The 18115-nt window shown below is 37.6% G+C and overlaps 2 protein-coding genes across 2 annotated transcripts in view; both read left to right on the forward strand.

The window, feature by feature from the left end:
• Positions 1-107: 107 nt before the first annotated feature.
• Positions 108-4057, forward strand: LOC121301759 (vacuolar protein-sorting-associated protein 25-like; the record flags this gene model as incomplete). Its single annotated transcript, XM_041231357.1, has 5 exons — positions 108-282; positions 431-484; positions 1429-1517; positions 2086-2161; positions 2574-4057. Coding segments are annotated over 5 exons (507 nt in total), but the record flags the coding sequence as incomplete, so codon positions are not given.
• A 5647-nt stretch (positions 4058-9704) lies between these two features.
• LOC121301927 (serine/threonine-protein kinase WNK4-like) overlaps positions 9705-18115 on the forward strand; it is a 28888-nt gene continuing 20477 nt past the window's right edge. Inside the window, exon 1 of the mRNA XM_041231649.1 lies at positions 9705-10867. Coding sequence (XP_041087583.1) covers positions 10238-10867 — 630 coding nt within the window. The 5' untranslated portion in view covers positions 9705-10237. The remainder of the gene's footprint in view (positions 10868-18115) is intronic.

The following is an 18115-nucleotide window of genomic DNA, read 5'->3' on the forward strand; positions in this document are numbered from 1 at the left end:
TCAAGGGATTGTACATTGATAAATAGCCTGTTGGATCGTGCTTACTGTTTAATTCCACTAATTAGTGGTCACGCCATTCGTATTCATTCACTTTTCTTTATGTTTAAAAAAAAATTGTATGTACTTTATTTTACAGACTACAGCCAAATGTTGATACTCGGCAAAAACAGCTGACAGCCTGGTGCTCCCTGGCACTGTCTTACTGTCGCCATCAGAAACTCTACACCCTAGATATAACGGAGGCCCAAGAGAGTCCAGTCTTCAACAACAAGAAAATACAGAGTATCCTTTCATTATCTTTCATCTAACAAAGTGATGTGTTCAGGAAGGACAGCTGGGGAAAAAAGGGCCACATGATTTTTTAATTTTTTTTTTTTTAAATCTGTTTTTTAATTCTCTCCCTGTCATTCTCTTTAACCCGGTGCTTCAGGGAAACTCTCAACAGATACCATTCAGGTTATATTTGAAGAGCTCAGAAAAAAAGGTTGGTAGATTATTGTGGTGTTTATTTTTAACTTACAGAGTTGTGAGCTCGGGCCCAATTTGAGTAAATGTGTGTTTATTTGTCTAATACTTGTAAGAAAATGGTGGAAGAATGATGAACCGTCATTATCTTTTTTTTTTTTTTTTTTTTACACATCACAAGTAATATGTTTGAACAGAAAAGCCAAGAAAAAAAAAAAAACACATTGCTACTGCCCATGTTCAGTTTTGTTCTAGTTCAGAAAATGTATACCGTAAAACTTCAATTAAACGCCTCTGGCGTTTATTTACAATATTTGCCAGCAGACCCGGTGCATATTGGAGACTAGATCACTAGCTTCACTTGCTTCATGCAGTCATTGAGAAGCCGGTAACACACAACCTTGTAGCAACATCGTAACTCAATTTAAACATTCCAGCAACTTCGTTAAAAGGTTGTGTGTCTCGTCCACGGTCGGCAGTGGAATAGCCTGGACTGGAACCGGCAAAGTCCAGGCTATAGGGCACATCCTTTACTGGATGCGCCACTCGGGAGCCCCTGGAAAATGTAGCCATCTTGAGACAGGGAATGCAGTTTAAAAGTTTAAAAAGTGGTGAATGTAAAAAAAACAAAAAACAAAAAACAATACACACACCTTACTTAAACAGTTGTAGCAACACATAGGCACATGTAACACAATAAAATAAAAGTCCTTATGTACCCTTTAAATTCGGTTTTCTATTATTAGTATTATTAATCCTGAGGGTCACTTTCATCGCTGTCACCTGTTAGCAGTTCATTGTGCTCAAGCTCCTCCTCATCCACCCCATCTCCAATGGCAATGGCAGAGACATGGCTTTCATTTACAGCAGCAGACCCGGCGTGTATTGGAGACAGGCGATTATTTGAGACCTGGCAGTTATTTGAAGTTTTATAGTATGTACTTTTTTCTCATCAATTTACAGGGAACCTGGAGTGGATAGATAAAAACAAAACACGTTGTTTGATAATGTGGAGGCGACCAGAAGAATGGGGAAAACTTATATATCGATGGGTAAGAAGCATTCTCCTCTTTGGAACAAGGGGCAGGTTGTGTTTTCCAGACAGCCCTTTGAGTTGTTCTATATCTCAACTATTTTGTTATTTTGGTACAAGGTAATGAGAAAGAGCTAATTATAAAACGAGAATCCCGAAAAACGTCCACCTCATTGTGTGAAAAAGTATTTCTTATACCGTCTGTGTTTGTGTATGACGTGGGGTTAGGCAAACTTCCTGTATTATACCTGTCTATCTATATCTAATGGCACTTCAGAAGATTTGAATTGACTGTTTTGCACCATGATCATAACACACATTACAATCCCAGTCATAAAACTGTTACATACGGTCATGCCTAGACAGTTTTGTCGGAGATTTTTCATCTTATTTCTGTGCAATACCCAATTTTAATAGACACAGGCATCATGTAAGGCCCTTGGCACAATTACTAAAACAGGTGTATCTGTCCCTATAAGTTGTATGTTAGGTTTACTAAACTATCAAAGTTATGCTAAGGAGACAGACTATGGCACCATAATATAGTCGGGGGAAAAGCAGATTTGATACCAATGTTTTTTTTCCAGGTTTCAAATAATGGAATGACAAACTCAGTGTTCACATTGTATGAGCTCTCAAATGGAGATGACACTGAAAATGAAGGTACATTTTGGATGTTTAATTGAGCCACTAATTTTAACGCAATATACACTGATAAAAACTTACATTGTTGAAATGTGTTCTAATTTTTATAGTCACGTTTCTTCTGAGTATCAGTACATTCTCTACGCAATTCAGTCTGTTCTGTTGTCTGATTACCCACATGCAACATTTGTGCCACATTTCCAGCTGTACCACGAAAACATTCTAAACTCATTCCAGTGTCAGGCTGTGGTAGATGTGTCATTTCTAAATGAATTCACCGGGGACTGACAGAGTCCTAATTGAAATCGGGTTGACCTCGCTCTTCTATTGACGGAAGTGATTTTGGATCTCTTTCAAGTTGATACCGGTGGCAGATGCAAACACGGATTTAGTAATATATATATTTTTTTCCTCCTGTATTTTTTTTTAGAATTCCATGGTTTGGAGGACTGGATGCTGCTGAGGTCACTTCAGGCCTTACAGCTGGAAAGCAAGGCAGAAATTATTACTCTCAACGACAGCAAAGGGGTCAAGTTCTTTTGATGATGTTCACGTGACTACAGACGAACTGTACTGATTACCTGAGTGGTTATTGTATTCGTTTCATTTGGTGGCGGTGGTGGGAAAGCCAGTTCTGTTGGAAGGCTTGTGTTTATAATATTAAGCTAAAGCCTTTTTTTTATATACAGAATATATTATAAAACTTGAATGATGTCAGACTCCCAGCTGCAATAAAAGTATTTCCCAGCGCCACCAAAAATCTAAAAGACACCTTCTTTGTTTGTGCTTGTTCTGCTGCAGATACTGGGGGTTTAGTTAGACTCATTGAAAAAGCAACGGGGAGATAAAACTTCATAATGGTTAATCATGCTTAATGGGAGCTGGTGGAAGCTAACTGCTGTACATTTGTCAATTTGTAAAAAAACACTTCATAATGTTTTTGCAGCCTTTATGTTGTCTGTGGTGTTTAACAGAAGTAAATGTTCATAGTGGTCACTATAAATAGGTGGTCTTTAAAAAGGGCAGTCAACAGTAGCAGCAGTAATATAGTGGGGCATTTTTGTTTCTCCAGTTTTTACTCTTAACTCCTACTTTTTTGAAAGGAGAGAATTCCTTTGTAATGTTACAAATCTGAGAAACAGCATGAGAGTGGTTGATTAAAAGACACACACACACACACACACATATATATATATATATATATATATATATATATATATATATATATATATATATATATATATATATGGTACTGTATTTTAATTTCAATAGGTTAAAACCAGTCAGCTTTTTATTTGCTTTAGGCTGTCAATATGTCTCTAGGGCTTCTAAGGAAGTCTTAAGCCTACTTAAATGATGTCTTAAAAGTTAGATTCATGTAAAAAAAAAAAAAATCTCTAGAAATTTGTACCACCTGAAATAATGAAATTCTTGGTAGTGTGTTTTTCCCCATTTTTTCTGATAGCCTTCTGAATTTCCACTTTCCCAATGCATTGCTGTTGAGAGGATGTTGAGCTTTAAGTAGCGATGCGTGTAGAGGGCTATATTCAAATAGTGTCTGTCTGCCAAACCACACTATACAGCATGCATTCTCTCGCAAGTCATTACACGTTTTACTTGTCCTGTAAAATGATAAATGATGGCATATAAAATATATAGAACTGCTACTGTTCTTTGCGTGCTTTGATGGGGGGGTGGGAATACGAACAGGCACACAATTAAAACCGTTTGTTTTATTTATTTTGTTTTTTTTTCTTTGCTGTAAATCGTTGCAAATTTGTTCTCTGTTGCTTCTTCACCTACTGTATGTGTTAGGGATATATCGGGTGTTTATAACCTTGCAACTTAAAAGGTTAATTTTACAAACAATATTTCATTAAATAAAAACTGAAACGAAAATGCTTTCATGTCTAATACTGCGTTTGCTTGCATTATTGAAGACCATTTTTTAGCTCAGCTTCTTAGCTGGAGTTGCATAATATAAAAAGATCAATGTGTTTAATAGGTTTAAAATCAATACTTATAAAAAAAAAAATGGTTTATAATGTTATCTGTTCTTCCTGTATGAGCCTGATTGTTTTGGTTTGTAACTTAAGGTTTAATTTTTTGTTTATATGAATTTGTAAAAGGGGAAGTGTTTTTATTTTTGTGCTCCAAATTCCTTTTCATGGATGACTCTGCAAAAAAACTGTCTGCTGTTTCTGCTCACCAACACCCCCTCGGGCCCCCAGCTGCTGGGCTGTTCGTCCTGATAATTCAGGGGCTGCTTGCTTTACAGGTGGAGTTCACAGCATGGCCCTTGAGATAGTACTTCCAAATATCAAAGCTCTGCCACACATGCCACTGTTTCTTTGAGGACGTGAGAAAGCAAATTGTTCTGATCTTGTTGCAGATCTTTTTATCCACTATGTACGTGCTGATCTGCAAACACCAGGTTTAAGTCTTATACAGTATTGTATTTAATTTCTCATATGGAAATTAAATTTACACTGTGTTACTGCACAATGGGCATACAAAATAAACCGCTTCAATTCAGGTACAAAATAGCTTGTAATATACTGTTTTTAACTGCAGACGATAAATGTGTAATATTTTACTGTAAAACATGAATTTCATATGATGTCTTTGTGTAGAAAGTAATGGTTAACACAAAAAACTAACTATTAACAGATCAATCAATAACCATTGTTTATTTGGTCAACTCCATCATTCTACAGTATATACCTATAGGTAGTTTTATTTTGCAATACAGCTTGAATCAATGCATATAAAACTAGAAACAAACTACTCAGGATTAAAATGAAACTTATTTCCTGCAACTTTGTTTCTTGCTAGTATGGTGAAACCATTACTGTTAGTGCACTCCTTTGCATTTGCTTTTAAAGAAAACTGGGGTAGATGAGCCAAAGTGCTGTGTCTGTTGCAATCGTTGCAAACCAGTGGGAAGTGTAGCATGAAATGTACTAAACAAACGCAACACTGTTGGCATCATTTAACGGACGCTTTGCAGCCGCAGTTTTTATTTGCACTTTGGCCTTAAATGAATATGTAATTCTGGGCGTTCCTGCAGAAATTTGCAAAAAACAGGGTGGAGATTGTGCAAATGAGGGATTAAAATATATTGTAATGAGATGTACTGTATTGCTGCGGGCAATTATGACACTTACAATTGCACCAACTTGTTACGAATTTTTGAAAGCACGTTTTAAACAGTCGCAATTGTTGCTGGCATTTCCCAGTCCGCTTTTTCTCGTGCGTTGCCAGTTGTGCTCAGTGCATTTTTTGAGACGAACACCCAAGTACCTAATTTTCACTAAAGTCAGGGTGTACTTACAAGCCTTGAAAACAAACTTCTATGACATTTCTGGTTTTCCCAGCATGTTGGGAGCAATAGACTGCACACATGTGCCACTAACCCCTCCAGCTCATTCTGAGCACCTGTACAGGACCATGATCTACTGTGTGCTAATTGTCTCGGCTACTAAGTAGACCAAGTTAAAAATAATAATTAAATTAAATAATAAAAAAAAAACCTAAAATCATTTAGTTTCAGTTTAAAATAATCTTTTACTCACACTGTACACCAATGTGTACGATGCATCAGCATGATTTATTTTCTGTTACCAGCAGGCTAAAGTACAGAAAAAGCACGCTAGGTATTCATTTGATTTTACTGCTGTACTGTATACTGTATAGGCCTACTGTACAGATTTATATTTTTACATAATGTAATGTGTAGCAGACTTAAAACACATTAGTGTTATGATTTATATTTAAAATACATCAACAACTGTAAATGTAGGCCTATGTGTGTGCAATTTTATTGTATTTTTTATAAACCCGACACCTCCTTATATTGGACAAACATGTCTAGTTTAGCGAGGGGCTACTGTATGATTATGAGAAGCTTTTTGAGGGAAAAGGTTGGGGCCACACTATAGAATCTGATGGGATTAAACGGCCTTACATTTTTTATATATATATATATATATATATATATATATATATATATATATATATATATATATATATACAGTATTAAAATAGGTAAAATGAAGATGGAACAGAATGCATTGTACAGATGGCGTTTACATTTAACAAAAACAATGTTATTTTCATTCTTGCACCCTTGCATGTATAGACGTTGTCCTTCGGGCACCCTCTGCTGCAGCAAACCACAACCCAACTGCTGCTATTTTATTTTAAAAAATGTCGCACAACTCTCTAGAGATCTCGCTAAGATGATGCAAATAATATTAGCATGTTTTCTTAGTACATTCGACAAAATGTGCACTTTGCGAATTGTCGTAGCGAAAATGCAAATTGCGGTATGTTTGCACTGCGACTGGCCCGTCTTAGTACCTCTACCCTTATTAAAAAAAAAAGTTTTGATATATTTAAGGATAATGTCTACTCACTGCAGGTAATGTAATATGTTATCAGGCTGACAAAAGCTGTATTCAAGAAGAAAAATGTGATCCACTTTGTTTCTCTTTCTGGGCTATGCACAACAGAGCATAAATAAAGATGTCTAGTTTAGCCGTCTCTTGCTTATTTAGCCCAACAAACTAAGATGGTGATGGCAAAGAAGAGGACGCTTGTGTCCCTACACTGCTGTTCCTGAATCACAATGTAAACAAACTTTTCTGTGTACTGATGCGGTGTAATGTGCAGAATGTTAAAATTGAATATGCGTAGTAAACAAGGCTGCAACAAGACGCGTGAAATATGCTTGTCATTGTTATTTGTTTATTTAGCAGACACCTTTAGCCAAGATGACTTAAAGAGACTAGGGTGTGTGAACTATGCATCAGCTGCATTACAACAGCATATCACCCGAAAGGCAGAGCACAAGGAGGTTAAGTGACTTGCTCAGGGTCACACAGCGAGACAGTGGCTGAGCTGGGATTTGAACCAGGGACCTTGTGGTTACTTTTCTTTAAACCACATGACTATACAGCCTCCTTTTAAAAAATGCATTTTGTCTAGAAAACTTATGATTACTGGAAACTGAGGAAGCTGTATTTACTTATATGCCTACAAAGTCATGAAAGAGTTAATTCAATTAAAGCTTGGTAATGTCTATAACTCAGTACAGATAACAGAGATGTAAACCAAACGGCTAATTGCACTGTTTACAGTTTGGCATTTGTTTGAAAACTCTGTAAAACTGTTTACTGGAAAAATAAAACTTGGTGAAGTATTTTAAAGTGCCTCATTTACGTTCTACATTTCTTTTTTTTTTTTTAAGATTTATGCATATAATATTTGAAAAAACTATTGTAGTAACAAGCATAAGTTGGTTTATGTAAAAAAAAAAAAAATTCAGTGGAAAGTAGAAAACTATTGTCAGCACAAATTAACTGGAAAATGAACTATTTTCCTCTTGCACAGAGCACTTGGATCTAAACCCTACAGCAGAGTTTTTAGAAGAGTGTTGCTGACTTTATTGTTGCTAAGTTGACTCAAATCAAAACTTTAAAGTTACACAAAGGAAAGTTGAACTTCACAAGCATTTGGGGAGCAGTGACACCAGTTCCAAAGCTAATGAGAGGTGGCAAAATAGATTTTTCACCTTTAACCCTTCTACCTCCATGAACATAATGTCATAAAAATGCAAAACTGTTCTATGTGGGACGATTGCTCATGGGATCAATGGCAAACACTAACTCCTTCATTGAGTTCAAATTACTACCTCCACCCCCCCCAACCCCCACCCCCACATTTATATGGAATTTGGTATTCAGCCACGGCTCGTAAACTGAGATTAGTTTGGGATCCTGACAGGCAGAGTAAAGAGAATCCAGCAACACACACACACTTCAGATACAAAGGGTTCCTTGCTTCAGTTCACAGGTCCACATTTTGTGCCACCACTGCACTGTGTAGGCTGATGTGGCTTGCTCAGTATTTCTCCAGCCGAATCATGTGATGGGCGCATTTCTCCATACCACACTGCAGCTCAGCCCTTCTAAACAATGGCTTCTATTTAAAAAGTGTAACATGACCCATACAATCCACAGTTACTCTCTGAAGTAAAGATATGCTTGCTGTACATCTGCTTTGTGTCACAGTTGATTAATACAATTAATGCACTGTACTATATCCATAAATGCATTTCCGTCAGGCTCAGGAATCACTCGAGTTAAGGTTAACATACTGACATTTGGACTCATAAGATGCAATGCACTTTTTTTTCTCTTTCACTGTTTGGTTGTCTGAGATTTCTTGTTTTGATATTGCCTATTCCGAACTCATGTTGAGATAAAGAAATTCAAGCAATAGATTCTAGTTATAATGCCTTTAAAAGGACATTAAAGAATCAGTAACATTTTTATCATGTGCTGAAACAAACTGTGCACACAGATTTAACTCATTTAGAGTATAAGGTTTATTTTAATAGATTGGTTTTGGTGGATTAAATAAACTTTATGAATGATAATTTGTACTGTTATTGTTTAAAGATATCAAAGATTTCCAGATGGTATAGATTTTACATATGAAATATAAAAAATAGGTTAATATTTAAAAACAAGGCTTAAATATACTGTGCAGAATATATTTGTAGAATGCATATCATATATATTTTACATACAGCAAGGCCAGAAACTATAAATCTGAATGTAACCCAATGTATTTGAAATGCATTTACATGTTGTACTCGTAAAATATTTTTAAACAGAAAATCTTTACATGGCAAACTGTCAAAAAAGAGGTGCATAAAGAAAATCTGATTCAAGTCCAGGTCAAAGTTATACAAACCCAATTTCTTTGCAGGCGACTGCTATGTGGGCTGGGAGTGAAATCACAGCTAAACCGAGGCACCCCCTCGTCAGCGGCATCTCTGCTTTTGGACATAGAGTGCAGTGTGCAAGCCATTGGCATTGGACTTCATCTGGCGCATCGCACAAGTTAAAGTCCTTCACTGAAATTAACACAGACACATTCGTTTAGGTTTTACTTAAAATCAGATTGGATGAATTCTAATATAATAACTAAAATGAGCGTTAATTTTTACTCCTCGTTTCTGTACAAGTACACATTCCAAATACAGTTTGACATTAAAGGTTATTATTATATCCAACCTTATTTTAAATGCCTAGCAATAAAGGCTATACAAGTATGTGCTGATGTGCAGGAATTTACCGCTGAACCCCCTCACTGATTACCTGTTTGAAAAGAAACAGTATGTAGTAGTTCTGAACCCGTTAGATCTCCCAATCTCACACTTTCTTTTATCTGTGGTGTCTAAAACTCCGGTGTGCACCACAAAAACAGCAACAAAAAAAAACCCAACAAAAAACAAACAAACAAAAAACAAAACAAACAGCTTTATTTAGTGCGCATCGCTAATAATACAAAATAAACATCGCTATTAAAGTTAGAAGCGTTTTTTTTTTTTTTTTTTTTTTTAATGGGTAAAGCAATTGCACGGCCGCATCTCTCAATAAAGTCTTGAATTGCTAGTAAGAAAGTGCAGACTGACCGGAGGGAGGAGCCCTCTGCGTGTGTGCAGAAACGCAATTATGTGGTCCAGCCCCCTGAGTGTTGACAGTGGACACGGCTATGAAGACGCATGTTCACACTGACTGTACATTGCCATCTGTATCTGGACGCTCACGGAACAGGAGCTGGTGCCAGTATTTGCATCTGTCTCTTTTATTCAGAATGACAAGCCTTCCAGCACTACTGCATGGGATGTTTACACAGAAAGTATCAGCACACGTTGGACACGAGAAGATTTTTTAATCATGTGTATTTATATTTTATAAACGAACATATAACGCGTAATACAGTAGAGTGTTACAGCTTTCAGTGGGCTGAAATTTATCAATGCGAAAAAATAGATTTATAGGCTTTTTTTTCCCCCCCAGTAGAGTTTGTAGAAAGATGTTACATGTCCAAGTAAAACCCAGAGAGGGTTTATGGCACGACGAAGCTAATTCAACTGTGACTATGTTGTGCTAAGTGGGTAGGACCTGTTGCTCTAAAACAGCGGGTGTGCAATGTCAAGTTTCAAGATAATTGAAATATTTGTTCTGTAAAATAATATAAAACAAGCGTTGCTGCTTTGTGGAAGCATACATCAAAACAATGTCCCAAACCGAAGTGGATCTAGCGGTACGCGGCATCTCTTTAAACTCGGTTTCGGATGAAGATTCGTCTTTGATTCCCTTTGTGGCACCGCCGCGGAGGCGAAAACACTCAGGCAATTCCAGAAGAAACTCGTACAGGTTTAATAAAGTTAATGCCACAGAGCTGGAGCCGATAGTGTATGGGTCTCTTTCCAGCAGCCCTCAACCACAGCCTTGTTCAACTGAGACCAGTTTGACAGAAACAAGCGAGGACGCGGATTCTCTGTCTCCGGGATGTCCTCTGCCTTTCACCGTCACCAGCTCACCAAGTATAGCGCAGCACAACCTTGCCCCGTCGATTAATAACAACGGGGACGCGATGGTGCAAAAGACCATGCTGAATATCAGTTCGGACTCGGAGGACGAAACAAGCCAGCATAAACACCGAAAAGTGATTTTATCGCGGGCTGCCTTTGAGAGTAAATGGGAACAAGAAGAGAAAGACGAGATCGAGACCAAAGCGGTGGCTACCTCACCTGACGGCAGGTACCTGAAATTCAACATCGAGATCGGGAGGGGGTCGTTCAAGACTGTGTACAAGGGATTGGACACGGAAACAACGGTAGAGGTGGCATGGTGCGAATTACAGGTAGGTACACATATTAAAATGTACTGCATGCATTCATTTGGCAAAGCAGCAAACCCTTGTCATTGAACAGTTAAACATCTCTGGCACATGCTTGTTACAAAAAAAAAAACAAAGATGTGTATGCAGTTGTGATGCATTTCAATGCCCAAATAATGTATTACACTAAAGGTTATCGTAGCGGTACTGCAAATGACTTTTTGGTTCTTCTAAATTGCCCCTTTAATTAACCTGCTAGGTATTTAGATACACTGTGTGTTTTCTGTTCCAAATGTGAAGTAAATGCAACCCAAGTACGCACAAGCATGTGTTTGTTTTCGTCTGTATAGGGTTATCTGTAATATAGCAATCTATTGTATACCCTTCTGTAACTATAACAAATCTTTGTATCTTTAAACAATACAATCTAACATTGTTTGCCCACTTGCTTTGCCTTAGCATTTTTAATTGAGTTGTTGTGAATGCAATGCTATATACACTGACGAACAGTGATCTATAACAGTCCTATATTCAATACTAACATGCTTCATTTTTGAAACCCTATATAGGGGTGCCATGTGATTCTGCGACGCCTAATTTCACAGCACGTGCTTATATAGGTTGCTTTAAGTTCAGGGCTGCGTTTTGTTGATGTAATTATCATTATACAAATCAACAGTCCTATTTAAATTAAACAGAAAAGCTGCACAACTGCAAAACTTGGGCTTCACAATACGATATGCTGCAGTCTATTTTTACTATAGACAATATACAGGAAATTCCCATATGGCCATCACGTTTATTATACAAGATCTATAAATTAATACTTGGACACTGTTTGCATAACCATTGAAGTTCATTGCAATTGTAATACAATATTTAGTTAACTATATACAATGTACAATGCATTCAGTCCCTGCTGTCAGCTTTTTTAAAGCTTGTTTGCTTTCTCTAATCTAATGTCAGTGAAATAACTTAGCTAAACAAGTTTGTGGATCAAAAACTTCTACATTTGAATCCCCAAAGGAGAATTCCTAAGAGCCTGCAGGCAGGATTACTCTCAAAAGTATTCTGTGTGAACTGTAACCTTGAAAAGGGTACAGATGTGGCTCCTACATGCAACAGCTGTATTTCAGTGGTACAGTAAATCCATTGTAACGCTTCAGGTAGTGCAATGCCCTTGTGTAAGCACTGTGAGCAAAAAACTGAAGCATAGCTGCAGCTGCCCAATGTGACCACAACCACACACTTCCCTGGCCAGATCCTGTGTTCTACGTTGCCTACATTAACCTGGCACATCCAGTAGCCGGTCAAGTGACGTTTTACTGTTCCAGCCCGAAGTATATCTGTCTATAAGTACTGTGTTTAGAGTCCTCTATATTTCTGTAATTTTTGTGTATGGAAAAGGTGTCATTATGACATCAGTGCTTTTGTCTGTGCTCTGATGCCACTTGGGGCTTTGTCTCGTCTTGTATTCCCGTGGGATTCTGCTGGAAGCAATTCCAGGTATTAGATTTGGCAGTGTCACTAGAAAATGATGTAGAATGGCTATTAAACTGACACATGACCAAACTTGTTCTTTTACCTGTTTATTTTTTTAGTACTTACACTGTGCAGTATTCCCAAGCAGTTGTTTATGTTAACTATACAGACTCTTACAAAGACTGAAAGTAGCCGTAATATATCTGAAAGGTGGAAATGATAGTGTTTGCATGCTCTGTCATGCAGATAGATCAGTTGTTTCTTACTAATTTGTCCATCTTCCTTCTGGAGATTGTTTTATATCTGATTGAAATATGACTTTCATTACATGCCAAAACAGGGTTTGTCACAATCTCAAAAACAACAAACAATTTCACAATGGGGAGAGCTCTGATTTGAGTATAACTCTGTGGTTTGGAAAGTTATAATTTGCAGAGCTAGCAGTTGTGTTAGAAAACAGAGAATCCGAAAGGTATTTCAATGTTTTTTGTTGTTGTTCTGTTGTAGAGTTTCAGATGATTGGACAGCGACAGCTCGGGTCTGTGAATGATGTGTTTTTAAATTAATGTAATTAAGCTACGCTCCTGTCCCACAGCTCTTCACTCTATCTCTACATCCTACAACTTTGTTGCCTAATTACAAGCTAGCTTTTGCTCTAGTGCAAAGTTTGCAGAAAGACAACTGTTGATGTTAGAATTACTAATGTTCTAACATTGACAACTATTTTTTTTTCGTGGTTTAGTACAGTTTTGTGAATCTAGCACTAAATTAGACTATAATTTAAAAGGAAAACAATATCCCATTGTGACACATAATACACCTTACCTACTCACTCTACCAGTTTCTACTGCAGTAAACTTTCACAAGTCACTCGATCCCCCATCTAGACAATATAAATAAGTGATACAGTAGCTGACCAATACTTGAAGACTAAGCAGTGCATAGTTTAAAAAATGTGAAAAATGTTTTCTTCTACAAAGTGCATAATTATTCACGATGAATACTGGTAGTACTTGATATTCCACCCTCAACACATGGTGCTTTTATATTGCTGTTAGACCCAGGACTTAACTGATCTTTAATCTTCAAGTCAGAAGACTTTTGTCCAACGTACTGCCTTTCATTTGAGTAAACTTCAAGAGCACATGGTAGACCTTTAAAATCAACTCCTCTGCTGTGCCTTGTTTAACTTTGTTGCTGGGGAGTGTTAGCTCCACTGTCAGTTCTTGTGAAAGAAGACAGCTTCTCAATTATAGCAACGTGCTAACAGTGAACATCACATATTGCAAGTGCCTGGACTTACCGTGTTTAAACCTTTCCTGCTTTAGTTGGGACACATAGAAGTACGTTTAAGTATGTGGATGGGTACAGTCTTCTTTCAGTGTTTACATTGAGGTAAAAAAATGTGCAAGACAAAGTGTTCTGCACTCTTTTTATTTTCTGACACTGTCCAGAGTTATTGGGAGTTCCAATACGGCACTGCAATTTAACACCAAGAACAATGTCCCACCTGTATTTTTTCTCGTGGCCTATCTTTATGGCATGCATGTCTGATATAGCTCCTCAGTTGAAGTCCTATTTCTTGGAGGCAAAGTGATCAGAGTGGAAGAAAAAATTGATCTTCCCACAGAAGGAATTAATCAGACACGTGTGTTGGGAGAAAACTCCCAAGATATTGTCTGCATCTTGTAGCCTGGATCTTTATGAATATAGAATACTGTGTAACATGTAGCAGGCATGTTTGTTCTCAGTAATGGATATTGTGTGAATTGGGGAAAGTATCTCTCTTGGTATTATATTTTCAACAAATACAGCATTGTGGCAGGGTAGAGGCCATGCTGATGTAATTAGTGTGTGTGTGTGTGCGGGAATGTAAGTTTGGCAGGGATGGGGTTAAATCTGTCCCTGCCGACAAGCACAGGTGCGGCCATTCCCCAATTAGGTAATTGATGCTAACTGGGTATGTATAAAAGTAGCCAGATGCTCTTTGTTGGGAGAGTAGTTTGTTTGTGCTTTGGTTTTTGTATCTGTAGTGCAGGTTAACACCCAGCCTACAAGGGATTTATTCTTTTGTTTGAACAGTTTATTTTGGCCCTCGTGCCAGTTTGTTTTTGTTCCTGTGTTTTATTTGTTGTTTTGTTCAATAAAATGTGCAACAGCGCTTCACTGCAGCTTCTGTCTCTGAGTCTCTATACAGCGCTTCACTGCAGCTTCTGTCTCTGAGTCTCTATACAGCGCTTCACTGCAGCTTCTGTCTCTGAGTCTCTATACAGCGCTTAACTGCAGCTTCTGTCTCTGATTCTCCTGCTGGTAACATCTTGGGCCTACTCAACGAGAGTTGCAGCATACACTTTTGTAAAGTGTTTAATTGAGCTTTCTAACTTATATGGTTTGCAAGCAACAGCCATGAAAATAATATATAATATATAAAAGCTGCATCTTGCTGTTGCGAAAGTTTCACAGGAATTAACAGGCCACATCGTCAACTTTCCTAATGGCTATAGAAGCATTAATCATAGGAAGTTTTGTTCTTGAACAATTTACAAGTCTGTCAAGTACAATGCTTATCAACGGTACCAACTGCAATACAATACAACCGGGAAAGCCTCCAACACTCACACCTTGATTTATAACAGTATGCATTAGTTGTTTTACCAGTGTAACAGGGCGGAGACTGGGCACGAGCCAGTGAGCCACAAGCAAGCATCTTAACCACATTACAAAAGAGCTGGGCTCATCTGCATTTGTGATTTTAGAGATTTTAACCTCATCTCAACTCATCGAGCAGTTACACCTGCATATCCTGGAAAGAGGTTGAGGGGTTGTGGGACTTCACTGATACGGGAGACAGAAGGTTGTAATTGAATGCCTCTCTGGTGCCCAGTTTTATTATTCCGACCCAACCTCTCTGTGTCACTGCCACGGGTCTCATGCACGCGTCAGATAGCCAGCACAGATCTCGCCCTGTCACAGGGGTTAATAAACTAAGGATCTAGAGAATGACCACTCCATTTACGTTTGCCAAATCAGAAACTGATCCAAAATAGCCTTAAGCACGAAAATAACACAATTAAGTTTCTACACAAGATAAATACCCGCTACACAGCTAAGTAGCCGGCTAGCTGTACCTTGTCATATGTTTTCCCATCATACCTTTTTTGGCCTAATGGATCCATAGCAGGTAGTTTTAGTCCTGAATGATTTTGTTTTCGCAATCTGGAACCTAATAGACCTAATAAATAAGTCTATCCTTCTGCGGAGCTGCCATGGAGACAGCTGCCTGAGCCAGTCAGGATAATTCACTTTATATGTAATTGAGGCGCCTTTTAGTCTAATCATTCCTAATGAGATTGAGGAGGGGGGATGCATTCCAGGTGACGCAGAAAAGACAGGCATTAGTGTCAAGCCAAACTGTGCCTGTGAGTCGATCAGCACTGCAGGGCTTGAAATGATCTGTAACTGGCTACTTTCAAATAAAACAAATAAAGAATACTTTTGAGTAGCTGGCATTTTTATTGCCGGACCAAGGACGTTTTTCGTTATCGGTTTACAGCCTCAGTACGCCAGTACAGCTGTAAAAATGTCAGCGCCCCGGATGAGAGGAAAATAATCTTCCAATCGGCTTTTAAAACACTGAAATTGTTTGCCATTGACTGGTACTTAATTGTAAACACAAGGGAAGGACAGCTTTTCTTGTTTTTGAAATCAACGCATCAATCAATACATGTATTGAATACCTGCCAATAAATACTTCTTAAAGACTATTGGAGTGTGAGTAATGAGTTTTTGCACACCCCTACTATTGAAACTGCAATATATGAGGGCTACAATATAGCGAGACCCACAGAAAAAAAAAAATCACAAATATTATACAATCAAACTCGTTTTATCGTGGGCCTGAGATATTATAAACAGGGCAGCAATACATCCACAAACACAAGGAAATAAAAGGCTAATAGTACTGTACATCATAGGGTAAACTTCATATATGCTTCTCAATGTTGCAGTCTTGCAAGATGAGAACAGGCAATCACTGTTTACAACAGGGTAAAAGCAACAGATTGCATACACTGCAAGTAACAATAACGTTTCCTATTATAAGTTCTTAATTTAAACATCTAACACTAGTACATGCAGTACTCTTTTAAATAAACGTGTTATGATTTTGAATGTGCGCTTCTTAAGAATGGTATTATTGTCATTGCTTGGCACCTCTTTCTTTACAAATTAAGCACTGCCTATTGTAATAAATACAAATAAATAGAACCAGTTACTTACTTGTTAGCCAGTCAGTCAGTGTACAACAGACTTTTTTTAAGGTGATGGTAGCTATGCCTTTTTGACTTTGTGACAGTTAATGCATTAACTAATTACAAGTAGTTCCATATTAGTGTGGTAAAAAGTGTAATAAATCAGTGGAACAGGGCAAACCACAGACAGGGTTGGGGTCAGTTCCTGTTTTTCAATTCCAATTCGAAGGAATTGAAATGGATATTTTATAATAATAGTTGTGATTGTTCAGCTGCTTTCATTTGAAGTCGATTTTAATTGACTAACAAGCAGTGACTTCAGTTGAAGTATTTTTTTGCCACTGCGCGAAACTGATTTGAGCAGAATCCTGCTAGTTGCAATTTTGTTAAATGTTAGAATTGATTAAAAGGGAATTTGAATTGGAATTGAAAATTAGGAATGGACCCCAATTGAAAACAGCAATAACAACATATCATATAAGTCACGTAATAATTCATGGTTTAACGACATTGTTTAACTGTATGCAGTCTCAGTCTAGGACGTACTATACCCCTTGTAAATATTAAATGAACACACGCACGACATCACAAAAGAGGTTATAAATACTGCATGCTGATTTATAGATAAGAAACGGCTCATTTTGTCCTCTATTGAATATTCAAACAGGTTCTCTTTGTTTTAAGATATTAGACACTCTATTGTTTAAAAAAAAAAACATGTGGTGAGTTCTATATGTGTTGATTTCCTATTGCATTCGTATTCAAACATTGGCTTGTCAATGTAGTGCAACTACCATCGAAGTGTAATCATAGAAACAAAGTGGTAAAGCATGGTAAAAAGTTAAATAGCCTGGTTATTCAATACTGATGCATAATAAGTCCTTACATTAAATTGGCACAGATTTAAAACCACAAACCACAAATCTAAAGACTAATTTGCCTTCTTTGATGGGTGAACAACGACTGCGGTTTAAATAATTACTGGATTTCCACAACGATTATTTTTTATTATTATAATTGTACTCATGTTTGGGTTGCAGGCAAGAACTCTGATTGAAGCACAGTTTGTTTTTTTGCACGGTCCGTCCAAATCGCACAAGTTTCAAGAGTTTTGTCTGTATCTCTGCAGTACACCAACTGTTTTTACGCAAACTTGTAACAGGGCTAGTGTCTTAACCTCATCTCCCTGCTCCCTGACCAAGGACAGAATCTGTTACAAACCTGTTTAAATACCTTAATGCTGGATGAGTTGTATAGGCTTTTACTTGCAATGTTATACTCTGCTATTCCTCCTATCCTGGATGGCTAGATAAATCCCACATTATGTTCTACTTCTAGGGGCTGTGCTTTACTCATATATCCAGTGTTTATGTGCCATTGGCACTGGAAGCAAGCAGGGATTCTATGATTATGGTCACGGACACAGCGGGAAAGACTTGTTACTATGCAAAGTACTGGCGCAGGGCTGAGGAATGCCAAGCTAGGCATTACCAAGTGAACGGCTGTACTGTAAATGCAGCGTTTGGCTCTCCTTGCTCTC

The sequence above is a fragment of the Polyodon spathula genome, chromosome 28 (genome assembly GCF_017654505.1).
Source record: "Polyodon spathula isolate WHYD16114869_AA chromosome 28, ASM1765450v1, whole genome shotgun sequence".
Classification (NCBI taxonomy): Eukaryota; Metazoa; Chordata; class Actinopteri; order Acipenseriformes; family Polyodontidae; genus Polyodon; species Polyodon spathula.